The sequence below is a fragment of the Prinia subflava genome, chromosome 3, assembly GCF_021018805.1.
Source record: "Prinia subflava isolate CZ2003 ecotype Zambia chromosome 3, Cam_Psub_1.2, whole genome shotgun sequence".
Classification (NCBI taxonomy): domain Eukaryota; kingdom Metazoa; phylum Chordata; class Aves; order Passeriformes; family Cisticolidae; genus Prinia; species Prinia subflava.
Window position 1 is genome coordinate 87,568,526 of NC_086249.1, and position 21,906 is coordinate 87,590,431.

The 21,906-nt window shown below is 41.0% G+C and overlaps 1 protein-coding gene across 1 annotated transcript in view; it reads left to right on the forward strand.

Annotated features, from left to right (window-relative positions):
• Nucleotides 1–21,906, forward strand: part of SHROOM2 (shroom family member 2) — a 118,863-nt gene that overhangs the window by 56,145 nt on the left and 40,812 nt on the right. The window contains exon 3 of the mRNA XM_063392816.1: nucleotides 18,147–18,278. Within this exon, the coding sequence (XP_063248886.1) occupies nucleotides 18,147–18,278 (132 nt within the window). The remainder of the gene's footprint in view (nucleotides 1–18,146; nucleotides 18,279–21,906) is intronic.

A 21,906-nucleotide genomic window follows, 5' to 3' on the forward strand; every position in this document is an offset into this window, starting at 1 on the left:
TCATTTCACATAAAACTTTTGCAGACACACACACAGATAATTTTTTAATGTGTTCGATAATAATGGAGATATCTTCAGACTCCTGACTGAAATAGAATTATAAACCCACCCACTAAAGACCAAATGAATAATCTTTTTATGTCAGAGATTATCTTTGCATGATGAAGGCATACTTCTATGTATGTTCTGTATGTTTTGAAATAATGTTTTGGAACTGCTTTTAAGCAATGGGAGCACTTAAGGCTGTTGGGTTTTTTAACACTCATCAAGGATGATGAAATGTACATGTCCAATTCCAGGAGAGAAGGAATAATATGCCTATTTCAGTGTGTTGCAGTTTTCTCCTTGTGAAAATTTTATTTTAGGTTACAAATTTCACATCATGAGGATTAAATGATTTACAAGTTGGAGAACTTGGCACTTCTTACACGTTTCAGCATCAAGTATCTACCATATTGAGAGTAGAGATTTTATGCTCTACTTGCTCAAGTAACTACATGTGATACCTTCCAATTTGAAAAGATTATAAAGAAGTTTTAAAATAATTTCTCAATCCAACCCTTAACTTCAGAAATGTGACCACTTCAAAGAAGGTCAGGAATGCAAGTGTATTGCAGATTTAGTTACTGAATAACTGAAGAAATTTGCATCTTATCTGTTACACAAGAAACCCAGGGTATTTTATGGTTGATTCTACTGAATCTGCATAATACTGGATCACCTGGCAAAACAAAGTCTGGCACAGAGTCACAGCTGCCACACTGCTGAGTTATACAGCCCTTGTGCTTTTAGTCCAGCTTCACGCTGAGTGCAGAGGAAGGACAGAATGACAAAAGCTGAAGTTTGGGGAAATTTCTGCTGGGTTGCAATCAAAACCATGCTCAGTTCTTTGATCTGGCTCATGGAGCAGCAGCCTTGCCAGCAGGTGGGCAGCTGAGCCAGGGCTGGCATCTGATGGGGAAGAAAGCACTCTGGGGGATAGTAACTGGTCTGGCATAGGTCATGTCAGAGCAAAATAGCTTTCTCAGGTAAAACCTGAACCATGCCAGCTTGTGGCACAGTTCTTTGTGGAGGCTTCAGAATTTGCATCATCATATGGCTATAGTGTTTTAACTAAGCTCAAGACAAAATAGGGCTGGGCTGTCTCCTGAAATGCCCTGGGACAAGAGGAATTCCCTTTCCCCACTCCTGTTTTTGGGTCACCCTGGACACGGTGAGGTAAATTACAGCTGAAATTGGTGTGAGAAAACACCATACCTGTGTAGAAAGAGCAGTATTTGGAATGTGGTTTCTGAGGAAACTCAAGTCGTTTGGGATGGCTATTGAAGGTTAAGCTTATTGTGGTGAGTGGCTGGGAGGCAAAACACACCCGTTGTTTGTAGCCACAAGCAGCACCAGGGTTTCTGTGGCTGTGTGCCCCAAGGATGTGGCAAGTTCCTTCTTGCTGAAGGCAGTGTTTCAGGCCGGTGCAGGCAGCCGTGTGCTGCTCTGGCACTCACTCTGCCCATCCTGGGCAAAGATGGCAGGGGGGAATGTGTCTGAAAGCTGCTCTGCTTCCTGCTCCTTCACCTCAGCCATGGTAAGACAGCCTAAAATCCCCCAATTTGACTCCTGCTGCTGCTGTTAGCAGTAGTCCTGTCAGAGGCTGTGTTTTTCTTCAGTGTTACTGGTGAATAATGCTTCTTTTGTATTTACTTTAAAGGTTAATTTCTTTAGCACTTTACTATGACATGATAATTTCCAAGATACTTGAAAATAAAACCTGCCAGAACAAATTTATTCAACGTGTGAAGCATTTTAGATGTTTCCTAATGATAAATACTCATTAAAAAAAAAAGTTTTATTATCCTTGTGAGGAATTCTGATAAATCATGGTAAAAACTGAGGTAAGAAGGTGACATCAGGAGTTTAATGCTATCTAGCCATCAAAAGGTAGCAGAATGTGCAAAAATAAGGATGAAGGAAAAGTATTTATGTAGCTTATATAATATACCATAAATCCCAAGTGCAACACTTTTATCTCAGACATCCAGATGTGTCTGTTTAGTTCCCCAAGGCAGAGCAAGGAAAAACAGTTACAGAATATGAGAGCTTTATCATGGTAGTCTATTGTGAATTCAGAAGGCAGGAAGATTTATGATGTTATACCTCATACAAATTAATACCTCTTTGTTGACAGTGCATATCTTATTTATAAATGAAATTGCTGTTCCATCCTGCTCAAGCCTGTAGAGTTGGGCTGAGGAACAAGGAAAACCTGAGCACACTGTGATGGTAATATCCTGATTTCTTTAAGTTAATGACCAAAGTCTTCAAGGGCACTAGGGTTGATAATTTATTTGCATTATTTTCACAGACAGAAGCAGAGCATTTTGCAAGTCTCTTTAGTTTCTTTTTATGTAAAATGCAATTTATTAGAGCATGGGATAGGAGAGGAGCTGCTGTGCTGTGACAAGGTCACACTCCTTCCAGCATGGCTTCCTTTAAAAGAGACTGTGTTGGCTATAGTGTGGTGTTGCTGTTTGCTCCATTTTCAGGTGCAGGATGACTGTCAAATGGGAGGTCAGACCAACTGGTTGCCTGATCCATGGGAGGAGAAAGCACAGAGCAGTGCTGCAGGCCTTAGAGGTCTCACCATGGTTGACAGCAAGGCAAAAGGCGATTGTGTAGACCATTGTGTGAATTTTGGCATGTGAGAATGGGCATTGAAGGCAGAATACGCTGCTTTGCTCAACTTTTAGGGATTTCTATACATATCTATACAACAGAATTCTGTCAATAACTTGTCTGTCAAAATACTGGTTCAATTCACCATTCTAAGAAAATCTGATTATTGCTTTCATTACTGCTTTTCTCTTTTAGAGCCTCTCCTTCCCCCTGGAAGTCCATAAGTTAAGCATGTGTTTATATTTTTATTTTATTGTTTTTAAGTTCTAGGTCACTTCTTTTTAGGGATACTTTTTGGAAGTCGTTTCCTTTTATGATAAGATACTAGAAGCTGAAATTGCAAAAACAGGAACTCCTTCTGTTTTGCATGGACAGAAGTGCTGCAGTTCCATTTGCTGCTTCCAGAAAAATAGGCTGACTTTGTTGTTATAATTTGTTGGCACTTTTCTTGAAAAGATAAGTAAGAGGGGAGTACAAGGTATTCAGATACTCAGTGCACAGAGATCATAAACAACAACAAAGCCTCAGTTTTGTTGTTTTAACTCTGCATTGAGTTTTAGTCGCAAACAAACATTTAGCTACAAACATTCAGGAAAAAATAGTAATATTAGAAAAGCTGTTAATTTCAGATATTGGAGTGGGTCATTTTAAAGATGCAAAAAATCCAAAAACTGCTGACTAATCTCCCTTTGAAACAAAGAGAAACAAGTCATTGTTCTATCTCGAATTCCACCTTCAGAAATGGAGACACCCAGAATATTTCCTGACTTCTGAAGATCACAGCTATAGCAATTAAATGTCTGAGGTTACCTTTTAGATGTGCAAATAAGACTGCCTAACCACACTCTTTATTTTTGTATTACTCTGAATAGCTTAAAGTCTGATTTCTCCCTGCGACTGAATCCTTTGCTGGTAGCGCTCTCTTGTGGTTGTTACTTTAATTTAAATCACTTAAGTGAATTCAAAAATATGTATATTATTTAGAAATTTCTGCCTTAGGACACAACAGTCTGTGCTGGAGAAGCATTCCTAAATTAAATGTGGTAATATATATTTTAATAATGCAGGAAGGTCAGTCTAGGCAAAAGCATCCTAAGTGTGTTTCCCAGAAGATCTCAAAGGGACAGGCATATTGAGCATTCAGGTTTTTAACCTCTTTTTGGGTATATTTTTGGTGAAAAGCCACATGCCTGTGGACAGAAGGGAGAGGCTTGGGAGGGGAATGAAATCTGCCTTGGCAGCCAGTCAGGTGGAGGAGAGACAGGGATGGGCACATTCATTAACTGGCTTGATTGCAGATGCTGCTGTTTCTGTGGTGCTGCTCTTGGTGATGAGCAAGTTACTTCCCACAACTTTGGCTATTAAAATGAATGAAAAAAATCATTTGGGAAACTTTTCAAGTGAAACCGATATGTGTGTTCCTGATGAAAGCTTGAAAACTTTTCACCCTGAATCTGTGTTTTCTCATTCTGGGGATGGGAAAGAAACAAATAGGGGGTTAACTCCTGACCTATTCTGTTTTTAATACAAAGTTTTTAGATGATGTTTTAACTTTCAGTAAGGAGGCAAAGCCTTCTGGAAGCTCAGATTGTGACATGCAGGGGTTTCCTTTGAACCAGGGATGTAGAGTTTCCTCTTTCAAGAACAGTTATTAATGAGCAGTTGTTTGGTACTACATAGACTGGATACCATTGGGCTTGTGCATCCAGTGTCATAGCTTTATGAGCATGTCTGCATTAATAACTGATGTGTAATGTTGGATATAGGCTCCTTTTCCTTCTATACTGTAACCCAGCAGCAACTGGAGTAATGAGTCCAGGTTGTTTACTTAGTTGTACTCCCTTATAGAGGCAGGTTTACACTTGAGATAAGGCTTTGAATGAGAGGGATCTTGTCCCCCCCAGAAGAACAGAGACTAAAAAGTCTCTATTTTTCTGTAGGCTGGGCTCTTGTGCGTGGCTTTTGTCTGATCACCTACCTTCATTCATCTTTGGATCCTATATGTCACATAAGCAACTCTAATAATCCTAGTTCTTTCAGGGATATTTTTAAAATTTCAACTAGTATCCTGGGAACGCTTTCATGGCAATTATGTGACTGTGTATAGCTGTTTTCCAGCAAATGTACTGCCATGGCCAGCAGTCTTTGAAGTGAAGGTAAGATGAGCTTGTTTGCTGTTTTGGCTGCAGTCTAGCAGGACAGCTCAGCAGTATCTGATTGCAGATTAAGACTGAAAAGAGGCTTTTTAAAGCAAATTAAAAATCCTATTAGTCAACTGTATTTTGAGGCTCAGGCATTAATTTAAAATCAAGGCAATACTTAGTTTTCCTCATCACTTACCACTGTAACAATATAATTCTCACTGGTTTTTTTAGACAGCAGATTCAGTAGTACCTACCCTACGCAATTTATTCCTCTGTTATTTAGAGTGAGGATGGACTTGCAGCTAGAAATTGAGGGGAAAAAAAAGTTCTTCTTTCCCACTTGAATCTTACTTCTGTTTTTCCAAATAAGTCACCAAGAATAATATTTGTCAGGTCTGTATCCTCATTAACACAGCAATAACTCCATGGTTGTTAGACTCTTTCTGAAACATTGTTAGAAAAGCAAGCCATTAAGTCAGTCTGCCTTTCTCTGGACTGACTATGCACATGCACACACAGGCATGTGTGTTAATGTTAATAAGCAAGGCATCATGCTAGGTTTAGCTTACCTTTATTGAAGGCTTCTTCCAAAAAAAACCTCATTACATTAGGTTTGACATCTGTGAGTCATCTATACTATCACCTTTATATGAAGTGCAGTTGTTTTTTGATAGAATATATCAGCCTGGCTGAGAAAGTTTTAGCCAGACATCGTCTGACTTTCCAGCAGGTTCACACAGTTGAGCTATTGGACTTCTTTGTAATTTGTAATTCTGTCATATGTTGTCTTAACTGTATTTCTTATTAAAATCCAAATATGTATACTTGCATAAAATGAGACCACTTCTTGCCTTTTAGCCGATCTGCTTCCTGAAGTTTGAGTATTTCTGTAGATCCATAGAGCTTCCAGCTGTTCCTTGACAACTGTGTATGCACCCTGCTTTGACCTGGGAAAAGCCATTCATTTGACACATGCAGGATGGAGGTCGGTTGGTTGGTAAGGATGCTGTGGTGCAATCAGTCTGCTCTGTTAATGAACATAAAAATGTACAGTTGTTTAGTTTGATGGATCAGTGAACCTAAGGAAAACATTCTGGCACATAGGCCAGTGTGTAAGAGGAACATTTATCTTCGTTCTGCTGTGCCAATCCTTAACTATAAAATAAAACAGCGTAATGAATCTTCTTCATTTTCCCCCAAAGAAACTCTGTGGAGCCTATTACTGTATCCTTTATATCCTCAGGTATAATGATGGTCAGCAAGCATCAAGCAAGCTTACATGTGCAAATCTGGCTAGCAGAAGGGGATTAATTGTGTGACTACAGAATAAAGCTTATTTTTTTCAGAAGACTTTTAAAATAAATTGTCCTTTGAAAGAATTCCCCAGAATTTATAACATCAGTTTCCATGGGGGAATGGAAGGATGTACTTGCCACTTTTTTTTGTAGGTGATGATTTCCAGTGCCTGCATACTGAGGTGGTTTATTTCTAGGGATGTAACAGGCTGCCTCTCTTTCAGAGGAAATGCTACTCCCTGAGAAGACTGGTTGTTTTTCAAGTGTAGGAAAAACATCTGTAACTCTCCACTACCCCTGATAGTCCATCAGCTCTTAAGAGATTTTCTTTTAACTTTGTCATCTCATAGGTGACATTAACTTCTTTTCAATGCAGTGCCCCAGACCGATTTATTTACCTGCCTGTATATTTGCTTAGAAGGTTGGAAAAGGACAGAGCAGATCAAACAGTTTCAGCGGCATGGTATCAGTGCATTTTTCATGCGCCATATCAAACACCACTTCAAACGAAAACTAAAAATCCCCCTCCTTCCTCCTCCGTCAGGAACAGTCCTCTGGTTTCATTTGTTGGGCTTTGCTTAGCTTTTCCCCCGCAGCAGCGTTCAGCGGCAGAGTCGCGGGTCTGACTAATCTGAAGTGCTGCGGCCTCTTAGCGGGGAGCGCTAACAAGGCTCCTTTGTGAGTCTAATTATATCCCTAAGCCGGCGGCCGCAGATTAGCACAGGCCAGCCGGTGGCAGGGGGCTGAGGAGCCCCATGCTCTGCTCCGCCGGCATGGCCCGCGGCTGCCGGGGACACGGAGCCCAGGAGGGTGCTAGCAACACCCCGGGATCTCGCACCGGTCCCGCTCCGTGAGCAGAGGCTGCTCCGCCAGCCGGGAGCGCTGCCCGGCCCCTGCGGGAGGAGGCGGCGCCCAGCGCAAAGCCCGGGTAGGTACCTGGGGCTGTGCCAGGGGGAGGAGGCTCCTGCCAGGCTGGGCAGGACGGCAGCTCCTCACCCCTACGTTCCATTGCTGGGATAAGCCACTGCTCGGAGTGCCTTTCTCGTGGCTTTTCAGTGGCTTTTGTAACTTGTTGGATGAGGGAGATAAAAAAGCAGTGCATTGTCTCAAATGTATCCGTTTAAAATTTCATCATAGGAGTATTGAAGTGGAGTCGGCAGGTGTGGAAGAGGGTAGGCAACTTGGAATTTTTTTTTGTTGTTGTTTGCTTTCAAATTTCCCTCCCATTTCTCAGGCAGACCTGGCCTCCGTGTGCTTTGTCTTGCTGAGCAAAACCACTCATCTCCCAGCTGGGCCAGGCACTGGTTTGTAGTCTCTACTTTCTAAGAGTTCTGCAACCAGTTTTCTTGGGCTGGTCTCTTTGTCCCAGAATGGGATGGAGACAAATGGACTGGCAGAGTCGCTCTTAGTAAAACTCAAAAGAGTCAAGGCCTGAGAGTTTTTAAGCCTCGAGCTTTTAGTGGTGTGAAAAGAAAATTCAGTGGAAAAAGTTTCACAGGCTGTGAGTTGTTTGCCAGCATGTACAGAACTTATACAAGGGTGGAAGGGGATTTTTACGGAATGGTGCAAGAGGAAATGAGTATGTTGATAAATGTGAGAACAAAAATGTTTGTTCTTCACAATAAATCTAAAGAAAGGATTGTGGGATTTCTCCTTGGGAAGGAGAAGAATATGAAGTACTGAGCAGAAGTGGGGGAAAGACAGCCAAGTCTTTTAAATACACTTGTCTTACACAGTTTGGGAAGTGGGAAGGAGTTAAATGATTAATTTAGGACTGACTTTTTTTTTTCTTTCTTTCTTTTTAGTTTTTTTCCCCTGCTTTTCAAGAACATATATGATGTGAAGGTGGCGTGCTGGCGCAGTGTGGGCTAGGATGTGTTTCTGTCTATCTTTTTAGTGGTGACCAGATAGGCAAGTCAGCTCCATTGGAGAAATCCTTAATCTAGTGACACTAATGGACCTTCTCACACTAGAGGGCTGCTCAGGTAGCATTGTATTTGTGGAGAAGGATCCCAGAAGAGTTAGGATCAATGTCTGCAGGTTACTGTTGGTTTATAATAACACATAATAACACATAACAGAGTACTAGCACGTAAGACCCATCACACATTTCTATTGACTTCACTGAACCTTGAGTAAAGCTATAAAATATTAGACTTCCATTAGTCACTTGGAGCTCATATGTGGTATTCAGTGTGTCTCAGTGATTTTTTTTCTATATGAAGATATCTTTTCTATTCCTTGAGGTTATTTAGACATACTGGTGTAGAGCTCTGTACCACCCTGAAGGATTGTTAAAACCCAATTTTGTTTCCCATCTGAAGATGAAATGTAGCACATATGATGCAAACAGCTGAGTACTCACTGTTAGAGCTGTATTCACTGCTCCAAGTTAATTAAGAGTGATGTAGGCACAATTTGCATGTGAATGTAGTCATAGTATCTGTGTGATCTGTTGTGAGATTGTGCATAGATAGATACCTTGGTTTATGCAGGAAGAATGCATTGATGAATACAGTTATTAAACTACTTGCTCATTTCAGAGGGATGCTGATAGTTTCTGCAGCTTTTTATCAAACAAACTTTGGCAGTAGGAGTAACTATTTATGAATATTAACTAGAGGATTTTTTCCTGTATTTACCTGTACTATATAGAAAATTTTCCTGTGTTTCCTGTATTGTAACTGATCTGGGCTTGGAAAATTTAGATAGTTTCTGATTTGATTGCTGTGTATCCAAGCACATGTTTCAACCTGTGGGCATTTATTATTCTATTTTTGCCAGATTTACTCTCTTGTAAAACTTGCTCTTGGTGATAGTTAGGGTGGCTAAAGATTGAGATCTGAAGAGGTGGTGTGAGCTGGGCTGGAAGAAAAGTGATCTATTGAAGATTTGTGTAGTTATTGTTGTGAAGTGATTCTGTTTTCAATTTTGCTTGGAAAATAGCTTTTATTTTGCTGTGAAGTGACTGAACCCAGCTTTCAAGTCCAATAGTGTTAAATTGGGTGTATATCTTGGCACATCCTGTTTCTGTAAAATAAGCCTAAAAACCTAGTTCCTCAAGCAAAATCAGTGCTGTTCCAGGAATCCCAGAAATGAGAGTTGTCTGGTCATTATTAAAGTTCTAGCTCCAGGGATTGTAAGTGTTTTAGGTCTGCCATATATGCTCAGAATAAGGATTTGTACTTATTCCCAGTGTATCCAAATGAAGGGAAACAGCTCTGTTTCTCACAGAATGAAATGTCAGAAGATTAAGCAAGGGCATAGAACCAGCCTCAGCAGAGGATCCAGATTCTTGCACTTGCCTTACTGCAGTCCCCATCTTCCTTCCCCCTGGGGATGGAGGGTGGTGGCTTGCATTTCTCAGGGTCATGCTCCTACCCTGGGTGGGAGGTGCTTTCAGAGGCAACATTGTACCTGCCCATGCAGATTCCTTCTACTTCCATTAAGAGTCTACACAAAATATATTTGGCCTGAATTAGTACAGGCATAGGAGGAGAGTAGCTCATGCTTCAAGAAGCTGCAGGAAAATACCTGCCCTTTGCCAATGGAGAAATGGTAGATGGATACATAAGTGTTTCAAATTGTACTGCTGGTGTTATAATGCTGTTAGGGCTGCAGTCATCAGTTGGAGATTAGGCACGGGATTTAACTTGGAACTAACAATTAACTTCGCCTGAAACTTGAGCTGCCCCGGGAGGTAAGGAGGGAGAGGTTACCTTGGATGATTGTGCAACTGTAACCACCTTATGCCTTGGGCTTCCAACACGTTAAGGCAGCTGAGATTTCCTGCCCAAATTACCAGCTCTGTAATGTGCCAAAATTCTAATGTCTGTTTTAATCTGAAAATAGTTTTTATGACAATAAAAATCCTTTTTACAAACCGTGCCCTATATCAGAGAGTGATTTACAGTTGCATAGCTACCTCAATTCAGTGGAAGTATAACTTTTTACATCCACTTGTATGTGTTGTCCAGAAGAGGCTTCTCAGAAGAGTAGGTTTTCTTTTTATCTCTTTTGGGGTTTTTTGGGGTGGATTTTTTGTTGTTGGTTTTGGTTTTTTGTGGTTTTTTTGGTCGAATAGTTTTTTCTTTCATATCTCTATTATCCTTATGATACCAGGATGCCGCAAGGGAAAATTTCTACACGAAAAACATATTCAGTTCTTTATTAATGTGGGAAGTACTGTAATTTTTTACAGTATTACTCTCATCTTTTGTCTCAGTTAAGGCTAAGCTGGAGTAAATGGGTCCTGGATGCTGTGTGGTATGACCAGTATTTATTTGGAAGATTACTTGAGAATTCCAAGCATTGTAAGAATAGGCTGAGAAGCAATACTAGAGTACTTAACAAGTGCAAGCTCTTAAATACATGATTAAAAGACTTTGTGGGCCTGTTGAGTTGGTTCTACTTCTTACTCCAATGAGGTTTTTAAATGAAAAGAACTATATTGTTTCTAATGGTGATCGGCAGTATTGTTCTAAATATTTACTTAATTAAATATTTCATTAAATGTCCCTGCAGTGCATCTGATTTAACCATTCCTTTTATGAACAAGCCAGAAACAAAGCCAGACAAAATTTGGCTTCATCTGAAATAGAGTTCCATTTAGGCAATTTTTGTATTCAGGGAGTGACCCTCAAAGAAAGAAGGAGATGGTATGTGTTGTTTTTATAAAACTTGCTACAGAGGTCAAAGGCATGTCCCTAATGTACTTGCCGTGATGATGTTTTCCAGCAGTTTTTTGGGTTTATTGCTCACTGTGAAAAGACATTTTACACATCATAAGTTTAATCTCTTTCATATAAAGTGAGGTTGATATCTCTACAGTTAAAATTTCACATGCTGCCTCACCTGGGAAGGCCCTGTTTTTTTGGCTTTTTGGAGGTGTTAATGCAGTTACTGTATCTTCTGTCCTTACTTGAAAGGACATTTAAGGCTCTCCTGGATAGACAGTCTGAATGCTGGCACAGAGTGTACTTCAGGAAAAGCATTTAAGTTGCTGCTGTCTAGCCCCAGGACAGTGGGAACTTGGGGCATCTAAGACTGAATCTGAGGGAAAGGCAGTAGGACAGGCTTAGGGGAAAGGAAAGGAAGTGGCTGTGGCTGATGCTCTGGAAAGCAGCAGAGAGGTGAATTCATAAGTGGGTTGTGAGACAGGTTTTAGCAGTGCTTCAGTATATTGGGAAGACCAAAAAAGCAGTGGCTAGAGTGCAAAACTATCTACCTGGTTAGAGAAATTGTGGGCATATTTTGGAACTAGCAAAGCCTAAAAAGTCACTTTCTATGTACGTATATATCTATGCATGTATCTACATAGATATGTATGCATGTGTGTGTGTATATATGTATTACCTCTATTGGATATGAAGGACAGTGAAGGTTTACTTCAAAATATATTCTGGAAGTTTTTTTAATTTGGCAAATCCTTTAATATACAACTTCTGTATGGAAATTTCCAGGGGGGCTTTCTGTGTTTTTCTTCCTTCTCATATTCTTTCACACATACATACCACCCCCTTTCCTTTATTTTTAAATAAACGAAGGAAAAATAAAGTGGGGCACTGTTCAGAAAAAGCATTCCACCTCAGGTCTTGGATGCTTTATCCTCACTTGGTGTGGTGTTACTTCCAAAGATATAGATGTACTTTTATGTCAGCAGACAGGACAACCCTGAAAATGGTAAGGGGAAAGGAGCAGGGAATTGTATTGGACTTAATCAAGAGCTTTTTATGGAATTGTTGACAACTGGTTTAGCCTAAACTAGGATAACTCTTGCATGTATTTAATTACTGAGAATGACACAAGAAACCATTCACATTCCTTATAGAGTTTTGCTGCTGGGCAATAGTTTTTGCCATATTTTAGATACTTCATTCCCATGTTTCTGTGGCAGATAGATCTGCCATTGGTGGCTAATGAAGCATGAAGTAATTTGAATTCTGTGAATATAGTTGTTTGAAATAGATAATACCAAATATCTTTGTCTGTATAGGATGATGACTCCTTTGGTATTCTATAGAGAGGAAAGTTGTTTGTCTGTTTTAAAGGGAGGATAAGAAGAAAGATCAAATTAAGTCCTCATTCAAAAAAAAAAACCTTTATTTTAGAAAAATCATCCCATTCTAACCATGAGCTCCCACGTTAGGCAGTTGGATGAGTTCTTCAGATCTGCAGTGACAAATATATATAACAGCTTCTGGAATCAAAACCACTTACAGTGTCAATTTCTTTTTATTTGAGGACCCTGCGGGTAACTGCAGACTCATGGTGGTTTTCAGCCTCCTTTTTTATCCTGCCAAGGATTCAGAAGACTAACAAAATCCAAAAAATATTTTTAATACATTGAATTAAATGATTTAGCAGTTTCTTTATAGCTTTTTGTGTACCCAGTTAATTACATTATATGTTGGTCTTCTAGTGTGTTAATTTACTGAACACAAGATTGGTGAGCTACAAAAAAACCTCCTATGGATTGTGAAAACTTTTGTTCCCCCAGCAGACACAGATTTACTAAAAGAAAATTGCTAATGAAGTATTGGTATGTCTAGCCTACTGTTACTGTAAGGGAGAGGAGGTGAGAAAGCTGAGAACTATGAAGCTGTTTGGGACTTATAAGCAGACAAACAAGGGCACCTGTGCTGTCACTACCAATTCTTGACATTTGCTCTACATGGAGTAAAAAAAATAATGTGAGTGGCTTGCTGAGGATGTTCCAAAACCTGAACCCCTCCTAGCCAGTTTGCATGGCTGGCATGGGGCAGCAGTGTTTGTAATGGTTGTCTGTTTCTGTAGGACAAACAACTGCAGCGTGGTTTGGTTTATTTGGCTTTGAAACTACCTAAGGGCACCTTGTGAGCTGTGCCTCACAGCATGAGCAGTGCTTGAGCATGCTGTTTGTTTGAGAATGCCAGTGGATTCTGCATTTGACCTTTAAGCTTTTGCAGGTTTCCATTTTATCTATATTTTATTTATATGCAGCCTTTCTGCATTTCCTTAACCTTGCATCTTTGACATGTCTTCTAGCCAATTACACTGGGATTAGACCAAATCTGGTTCTAGACAAGGTTTAAAATGACTGCTGGTACTTCGAGTTTGGACCTCCTGCTGCAACTTTGGAAAAGTGAACTTGGGCTATTTTGAAAAGTTTTTAACAACATGGAAAGGCTTTGCTGCACTGCTAAAAAAGCTTTGAGTTGCATTGTAGTGAATGGAGAGAGTTTTATTTTGATAGCTGTTGTTCACCATCACTACATTGATCAGTTCCCAAATTTTTGTGTTTGTACCTTGAAACATGGTCTACAGCTTTCTGTAGAAACTGAAGTGACCAAAAAGGGAATAGATATTTCTTTAAAGAATCTTTAATATAAATCACTACAGCTATTTTAACTCAGGGATTAAGTCTGGGAATGGGTAACAGTAAGAGCTAAAAAGTACAGATGCTTCTGCTTTGGGGTTTTTTTCTGTCTTTGTAGATTCAGCTCAGTTCTGACTCAAGCCACTGACTTGTCCATTCTTTTACTTTTGAAAAATCGTGATTTCTTGTTTAAACCCAGGTTTTATTAGGGTGAGATCCCAACTTGAGTACTGCATCCAACTCTGGCATCCCTAGCATGGGAAGTACCATTGACCTGTTGGAGTGAGTCCAAAGGAGGCCACCAAGATGATTAGAGGGTTGGGGCAGCTCTCCCATGTGAAAATGCTCAGAGAACAAGGAATGTTCAGCCTGGAGAAGAGAAAGCTTTGGGGTCACCAAATGGCAGTCTTCCAGGACCCAAAGGGAGCCTACAAGAAGTTGGAGATAGACTATTTTCAAGGACATGTAGTGACAGAACAAGGGGAAATGGCTTCAAATTCAGAGAGAGTAAGTCTAGACTAGATGTTAGGAAAAAATTCTTTGCTCTTAGGGTGATGAGGCACTGGAACAAGTTGCCTAGGGAGGCTATGGATGGCCTATACCCTGAAACCATTCAAGCCAGGTTGGATGGGGCTCTGAGCAAATGGTCTGTCTAGTGGAAGGTGTCCTTGCGTTCCTCAGAGGGTTAGAATGAGATGATCTTTACGGTCTCTTCCAACCCAAACCATTCTTTGATTGAATTCATGATTTATTTCCTGTCGCAGCAGATACAGTGGGGTACACTGCATTTGCAAGGACTGGCCTCCAATGCTCACTTCTGGTTAGCTGGGCTGTGGGGAGCCTCGGCTTCAATGATCACTGCCGATGTGTAATGTGTAATGTGATGTGCCGCTGTTCCTCCTGGCTGCAGCCGCCAGGAGAAAAACCACTACCGTGTGGTCGTGGCAGAGTGTGCGCTCAGCGGCCTGAGGAAGGCTCGGCTGGGATGAGGAATAATCCCGGCAGCGGCAGCAGGCGGCCGCGCCTCCGCGGTGCCCCGGCCGCGCCTCCGCGGTGCCCCGGCCGCGCCTCCGCGGTGCCCCGGCCGCGCCTCCGCGGTGCCCCGGCCGCGCCTCCGCGGTGCCCCGGCCGCCGCCGCCCTGGGCGCAGCTCGCGGCAGCCGGCAGGGGGCGCGCGCGGGTCGCCGGGCGGGACAGGGAAAAAGGACGAGAGAGAAGGGAAGAAATCCTTTGGAAAGAGACAAACAGCCGGTTTGGCTTCAGCCTCTGTCCTGTGGGGCTGCCGCTGCTTGCAGGGAAAGGGGTGCAGCCTCAGGCTTGAGGTGTGTGCCAGCAGTCAGGCCTTTGCTCGTTCAGCAGGGGACAGACAAATTAGATATTAGGAAGGAATTCTTTACCGTGAGGGTGGGGAGGCACTGGAACAGGTTGCTGGAGGAGTTGTGGATACCCATCCTTGGGAGTGTTCAAAGCCAGTCTGGATGAGGCTGTGAGCAACCTGCTCTCTTGGAAGGTGCCCCTGCCCATGTCAGGGATGTTTTTACTGAGTGATCTTTAACTGACGGATCTTCCAACCCAAACTATTTTGTGGTTCTATGAAATACATTCTAGCAATTGTTTTTCACCTGGATGCAGGCCCCTGGAACTGCCTGTCACCTTTTTGCTTTGGTTGCTTCAAATGCAAAAGCCTGAATGGCAGGGTTACAACAGAGGCGCTACTTGGTAGATAAGAATGATACAATTTCTCTTGGAGTAGGTGGTGCTGGGGAAATACATGCTTCTATTGTTGTATCTGCTGACCTTTTATCTTCTTTCCTTTGTAACCTGTCTTCTATGCTTACCAACATTTTCCTTCTAGCAGCTTCTGTAAAAGCAATGGTAGAAAGACACTTTCAATGAAATGTTTTTAATAATGCTTCCATTAATGCTGGAGGTTTTCTGATTGTAGGTTCAGGTGATCTCATCTGTCATTCAGAAGCAACAGAGAGGTATTACATTAGAATGTAAATGCTCAGCTTCCAGCTTCTTTAGTTGCCTGCAAAATATTCCTGTTTTGAGTCTTTTAATCTTTTCTTTCTTGTTCTTCTATCCATTTGCAGAGTTTTGGATTCAATATTTATGTTGCAGTCCACTTTTTAGAAAAAATGGTTTCTTGAAATGCAGGATAGATTCTCACCATCTAATTAAAATTATTATCAGAAAGTAGTTTTGACTATGCACGGTGAATTAATTTTTAGTCATGTTGTGAGCTTCCCAACAAAAGCAGGTGTCTATGTGATTTAACCTTATATGTATCCCACCAGTATTTTTAGGCTGCTCAGACTATTATGTAAAAAAAACCCAAAACAAGAAAACCCAAAACCAAACAAGCAAAACTCTCAAAAGTACTGTGTCCACAAATACAGAAAATTGAACAGAACTTGTGAATTCTTGTCCACTTGACTTGCCTTATGCCACAACTCAGTCCAGTCTGTTCCTCCCCTTGCTTGGCTTCTCAGGAAGATGAAAGTGGTGGTGGATATTGTAGCACAGAAAATGCCTTCTGAAAATGACATTCATGTAGCGAGGAACTATCTTATCAAGATCTTGACAAGTTCCATGAGGTACAGTACTGACTTTTCCTGTGCACCCCTTCTGTTTATTCCCAGTGATTGGATTCCTCCTGCTGTTTGTCAAGCCCAGACTGTCGCAGAAGCCCTCTTCCCAACCTTCTTTTCCTTACTCTCCAAACGCTGCTTGTATTGTGCTAGTGTCCTAGTCTTGTGTTTCCTTACTGGTACATCATAGAAAAGTAATTGTCTCATAAAAGATAAACCTTTTCAGCTGAATTGATGTCTAGGACGTCTGTTGAATTTGCCCAGGTATTTGTGGTTTGCTAAGTTGGTGTCAGTACTGTTAAAGGTGAGCAGTGGGGGGAAAGGACATGTGATGTTCTCTGCAGCTGAACCATGGAATCATAATGTTTTCCATACTCATACAGGCTTGGAGCAAGCAAGGACTGTCTGGAGCCCATCGTCACATGGCAGAGCAGAATCTTTTGCACTTGTTTGCACTAAGAATACTGGGGCTCCTGCATTCTCTGAATGTCATGTCTTATCAAGGATGAGCAACTAGAGAGGCTCTGCTTAACTGTTTTCTCTTTTGTCATGCTGAGAAGAGTAGGCCTTTGTTTATGGAAACAATTACTTCTTTTTTTAGTGACAGAAATGATGCTGCACTTTGTAGTGGAATTAGTTTCCCTGTAGAATTGTTATTCTCCCTTTGTTGTCTTGCATGCAGAGTTTGGAAAGGCAGTTCATCACTGATTTCTTCAGATCTTCCTGAATGTACTGTGAAAAGCCAGTACTCAGACCTCACCTGTTTTGAAGATACTGGCTTTAGTTTTGGTCTCTAAATGCAGTGGCTGTCTGATAACAGACAAATTTATAAAAAGGGGGAATGAGTAAAAAAAAGTGGAAGTACATTTACATTTCAAATTGAAAATATGGAACACTTTTTCATGTAGCAAATTACTTCTGTAACTCGGACAAATTTCCTAAATATATAAGTGCATTAAAAAATCTTAATAACTACAGTCTTGTAAGCCTTTATTTCAGACTGAGACTTCAAAAGATGGAATTTGTCAAACCTCATACCGCATCTTAATTTTAAATTACACTTCCTCCAGGATGAGCCAAGGAGAGAAGGGCAGGATGAGTTACTTTCAAGGAAGGTCCTGCTTCATTCCCAAGTGACTAAGAGGGTCTAGACAAATGGCCTGTACTTGGCATTTGGTCACTGAAACAGAAGTAGCTGGATTCCACCCAGAAGGCTTATTTAACCTTAGGGGAAAAGTTCATGAGTGCTGAGAGGTGTAACAAACAGCAAGTCCTTGGAAGACAGTGCAAGCTGTAGTTACTAATTCCTGAGCAGAAGGAAGGGGGTAGAGGAGTATGGAGCAATTTTGCAAAACAGTTTTTAAGGTGCAAAGCTGGGACAACAACTTGCTGTGGTACTTAGAAGGAATCTCTTCTGTTTCATGACCAGTAACATTTGGAGGTGATATCCAAGTAGATATTTGGGGACTTATATGATTCACCGAACTGTTTTTGAGATGTGTTCTTTAAAAAACAACCCATAAAACACCAAAACAAACAAAACCTCCCTGCATATCTGGGATGCCAAATATTTCAAGAGCTGAAGCAGAACTTGCCTGGAGTTGATCTTATTGCTTGTATCACTGCCTTGTATGAAACAATGTACATAGCTTTAATCCTTCCTGTCATTAACTCGTTTCTTCCGAGCTCCTCCCATGTGCACCTACCTACAGTGAAATCTTACCACAGCCCTACTGTTACCAAGTTGTAAAAGTCTCAGAATTAGCTTTAACTATTAAAGCTCTGGATACGTGTCAGGCACTTTAAAATTTATTGGTCTCTGTTCCTTGTAAAAAACACCCACCTCAGCACCCATTTAAAAAAATAAATACTGGCATTTCAGTCTATCTCAAGCATTTTAAAGAAATGGTGATGTCTTTTCAAAACTGGCATGCATGTACAAAGTTTTGCTGTCATTTAAAATCATTATGCTGTTGTCCTAACTGTGAAATGTTTTACTGTTGCCCTGATTGATTTTTTTTTTTTTACTGCATATCACCTTACTGAACTGTTTGCATTAAAGTAGCACCCTCTGCCTCTGTTGTTTTCAGAAGGAATGACCTAGCCTGCAGGCCGCACTCCTGGCATGCAACCAAATTTACCGAAAGTCAACCTGAGGCAGCCACGTCACACCTTCCCTCGGCTAATGCCTGCGCCTCCTGGCACTCGAGCTATCATGCAAGGTGAGTCTCTGCTTAAGTTACACACTTTCAGCCTTTAACAGCGAGGCAAAAATAACGAGATCATGTTGTTGAGGGGTTGTTTTTGTAAAAAAACAACCAACGCAGAATCGTGGTATTACCCTTCTTTAGAGTTGCCTGTCCTTACAGTGCATGAAGGGGGAGTTGGGGAAGTTTGACGTGTGGATGAGTGGATTTTTGAGTTTGTGATATGTGCATGTGACTGAAAGGTAAGAAACTAGCTTTAAAGACAATCACAAGGTTATGCTTCTTGCTCTGCATTTCCTTTCAATGTCCACTGGTAAAATCCTAAGGCAAAGTAACCATCAAAGTTAACATTCATAAAGTGAAATAGGAAGGGGAGAAGAAATGAAAAATGCAAATAATTAAAAGGCTTTTTCTAAAGAGAGGGTGCGGAATGCTTTTAGCGTGGTCTTTTAAGGTATTACTGGTTTAATTAGTTAAACTGTCTGTCTGTAAGCCTTCCCTACATCTGTGATTTTGCTTGTCTGGAGAGGTAATAAGGTCGATGATTTTTCAGTTGCTGTTTAGAGCACCTAGTATTTGTTAGGTCACATTCAACACTAATGGAGAAAGGCAGACACCCAGGCAGTTTTAGCTGTGAAACTCTAAACCTTTAGGTAACACCTGTTTGTGTCTGGTTACAGGTTCTTGTTTGTTTCCTGTTCCTAGGTGATAATTTTTTGTCATTTTCATGAAAGACTTTCTTGGTTCTGGGGGTTTTTTTTGGGGGAGGAGGTGGGGGTTTTTTTTGTCTTCTGTTATTTTTTCCTTCTCAGTACCTATTGGGCCACAGTTCCACTGAGCATTAAAGAAAATCAGTCTGGTGTGCAATCCTGGTTTGGGAAGTAGACTTCGGTTTTCTATACTTAATGCTTCACATTCTCTGTTGAATCATTACTTCTTGAGGTTAATGTTTTGTGGTAGTCAAAACGTAGTCAAAACAAAAGAACATTAATACTTCAGGGTTTGTTGGTTTTTTTAGTCTAATTTTTACAAGTAGATGAGCATTTACAATGTTTTTATACTGTTTTCTTTGGGAGCTCCCTACTGTTTTTAAGCAAAGTTGCTCTCTGCCCTTGAATGAAGTCAATGTAGGCAGAAAGAGGTTTTTTAAAATGTTTTTTGTAATACTTTATTGCAGGAAGTTTTAGAAACTTTGATTACAATTTCTGCTGTTTTACACTGATTTAAAGTTTGTGTTTAAATATCATGGAGATGGGTTGATTTTGATTCATAGATTTTAAGACAGCAAACGTCCTTGTACATAGAAACAAAATCTAGAAATTTCTGAAATCTTCTACAGAGTTCCTCATTGCAATGAGTATTTCTGCTGTTAATGAGTCTTCTACACTAAGGTGTAAATCACTGTGTACTTCCTGTTCTTCATGGTGGTTGTCCTTGTACCTTGCGAAAGTAAAATACTACAAGATCTGTCTCAAGGTGTGTTTTGATAGGAGCTGGGTGTGTCCTAGTACTTAAAAAAGATTAAAAAATGATTCAATGCTAGTTTGAAATGGGGTTTGGTCAGGAAATTGTGGGTATAAAGGAAAAGAGGGATGGGAATAAAGCAGTCCTCTCCCCTCACATATCAGAAATAGCTGTAACTGCTGGCAGTCACTAATATGAATAAAAACAAAGATTTTTTTCTCACGAGCTGCTGAAAGAATTAGTGGTCTCAGCACAGTCTAATACCACAGTTCCCAGGTCACTGCCATCCTGAACCCCTGGGCTACCTGTGCTGCCCACTTAAAAGGTGATTTGGGAGATCTGTTAGCCCTGGTGTCTGTTGTCCAAGACCAATTCAGTGGCAGAGCTGCTTTTACCATGCCACTGCTGGAGGAGACGCAGCATTCCCACAGTGGCAGCCCAAGGATTTTGGTATTTTGGGGATCTCAGTTGCAGAGTGGGGTTCTTTAGGCTTGCTGATCTGCAAAAAGAGGGGAGCAGCCACGGAGATCCCCGCTTTACAAGTACCCTTCACAAAAAGCTCAGCTGATTGGAAAGCACAGCAATCAACTGAAAGCAGAATGCAAGGAGATAATGAAAATAGCCCAGGAGGGGATATTTCTAGCCCAAGTATCTCATCCCTGGGCTATTTCTGGAATTTTGTGTCCTTCCTTGAGCTAAGCATCTGAGATTGGTGTTCAAAGCCTAAAATACCTTCTGAATGTGCCTACCTGCATTCCCTCTGTGAGTGTGAAAGTTCGCTAAATTACTTGTAAAACATGGAGAGTTCATTGGGGGAGGGGGGACAACATTTTTTGTGTTGGTGGAGCGGGGCACAGCTGGTCAAAACAGCCCTGTGAAGACTAGCCATAGTATCTACTGCTAGGTTAAGGTATGGGCAGTTTGATTTGCTTTAGGATGTTTTTGGTTGGTTGGTTTTGCTGGGGCTTTGTTTTTGCCAGCCTGATGAATTTGAACATTTGAGAAGGTGAATAAAGAGACGGTGGTCCTCTTCTGGCCTGTCTTCCTCTGTCTTCATCTATCTTCGTTAGAGTGGAGGGAGGGTGGTCCTGGAACCCAGCCCTCCACATCCAGCACTATATGTATGAGTTTTTTATTATGTGACTTTTATGCAAAAAAATTAAGTTATCTTGAGAGCACTAGGCTAGGCCTAGATGCCTTTCATGTAAGGCTAGAGAGCTAACACTTGTAAAGCTTTTAGTGCCTTCATTTCCTTCTATGAGTCTTCTGTCTTTCACAGAAGTTGCACCTTAACAATATGGTGCAGACTTTTTTTCCTGGCCCATCCTAAACAAAGGCTGAGTACTTTTGTGGGAGGAGTATACGTGAAGTGTCTTAAGCTGCTGAAAGTTTAAACCCTGCATTTTCTTGCAGTAGGATATACTATAACAGAGGAACTTTTGGGTTTTTTTCTGTGCCCTTAGTGGTGCAGATGAACCCAAAACTGAGTTTTTGGGGCAGTTGGGGTCAGGTGCATCTGATTTGTAATCCCATGCAGTTGCTGAGATGAGATCATTTCTGTAAGAGTCCAGGAACAGAAGCTCATGCTCCAGGTAAGGGTGTTTACTGGCCAATGTGGCCAAGGGATAGTGTTCGTAGATTGTTCCTGGACTTCATCTACCAGATGTTGACTAGCAGTGTAACTGCTTTTATGAATCTGCTCTAAAACATCCATTGAGAGAAGCATATCCGGGGATGCCAGCCAGGCTCAGGCAGAGCAGAGACTTTTGGACTCTCTGCCATGTCAGGGCTCACAGGAGAATTGGCCTGCAGTTTAGGACCACAGGAGGCCATGCTTTGCAGTAACATGCCATTAGAAACCTTCTTGTCCTTTTTTAAAGTGTCTGCTGCTTCTGCTGGGTTTCCATTAGGCATTTTCTAGCAAGGCTTTGACCTCCTACGCTGATGATCTCTACTTCACATTTGATTTTAGCAGATTTACGTGAAACCTGTAAACTGAGGCTTTCCTGCATCTTTCTTTTAATTAATGCCAAGTATCTCTTTGGATTTTAAGAACTTAAAGGTCTTTTCCAACCTTAATGGTTCTATGATCTCCTTAGTGCTCAAGGGAGTTGAAATATCAGCAATTCATAGTAATATCTGACTTACATTATTCTATGACAAAAAAATCCTAGTAATG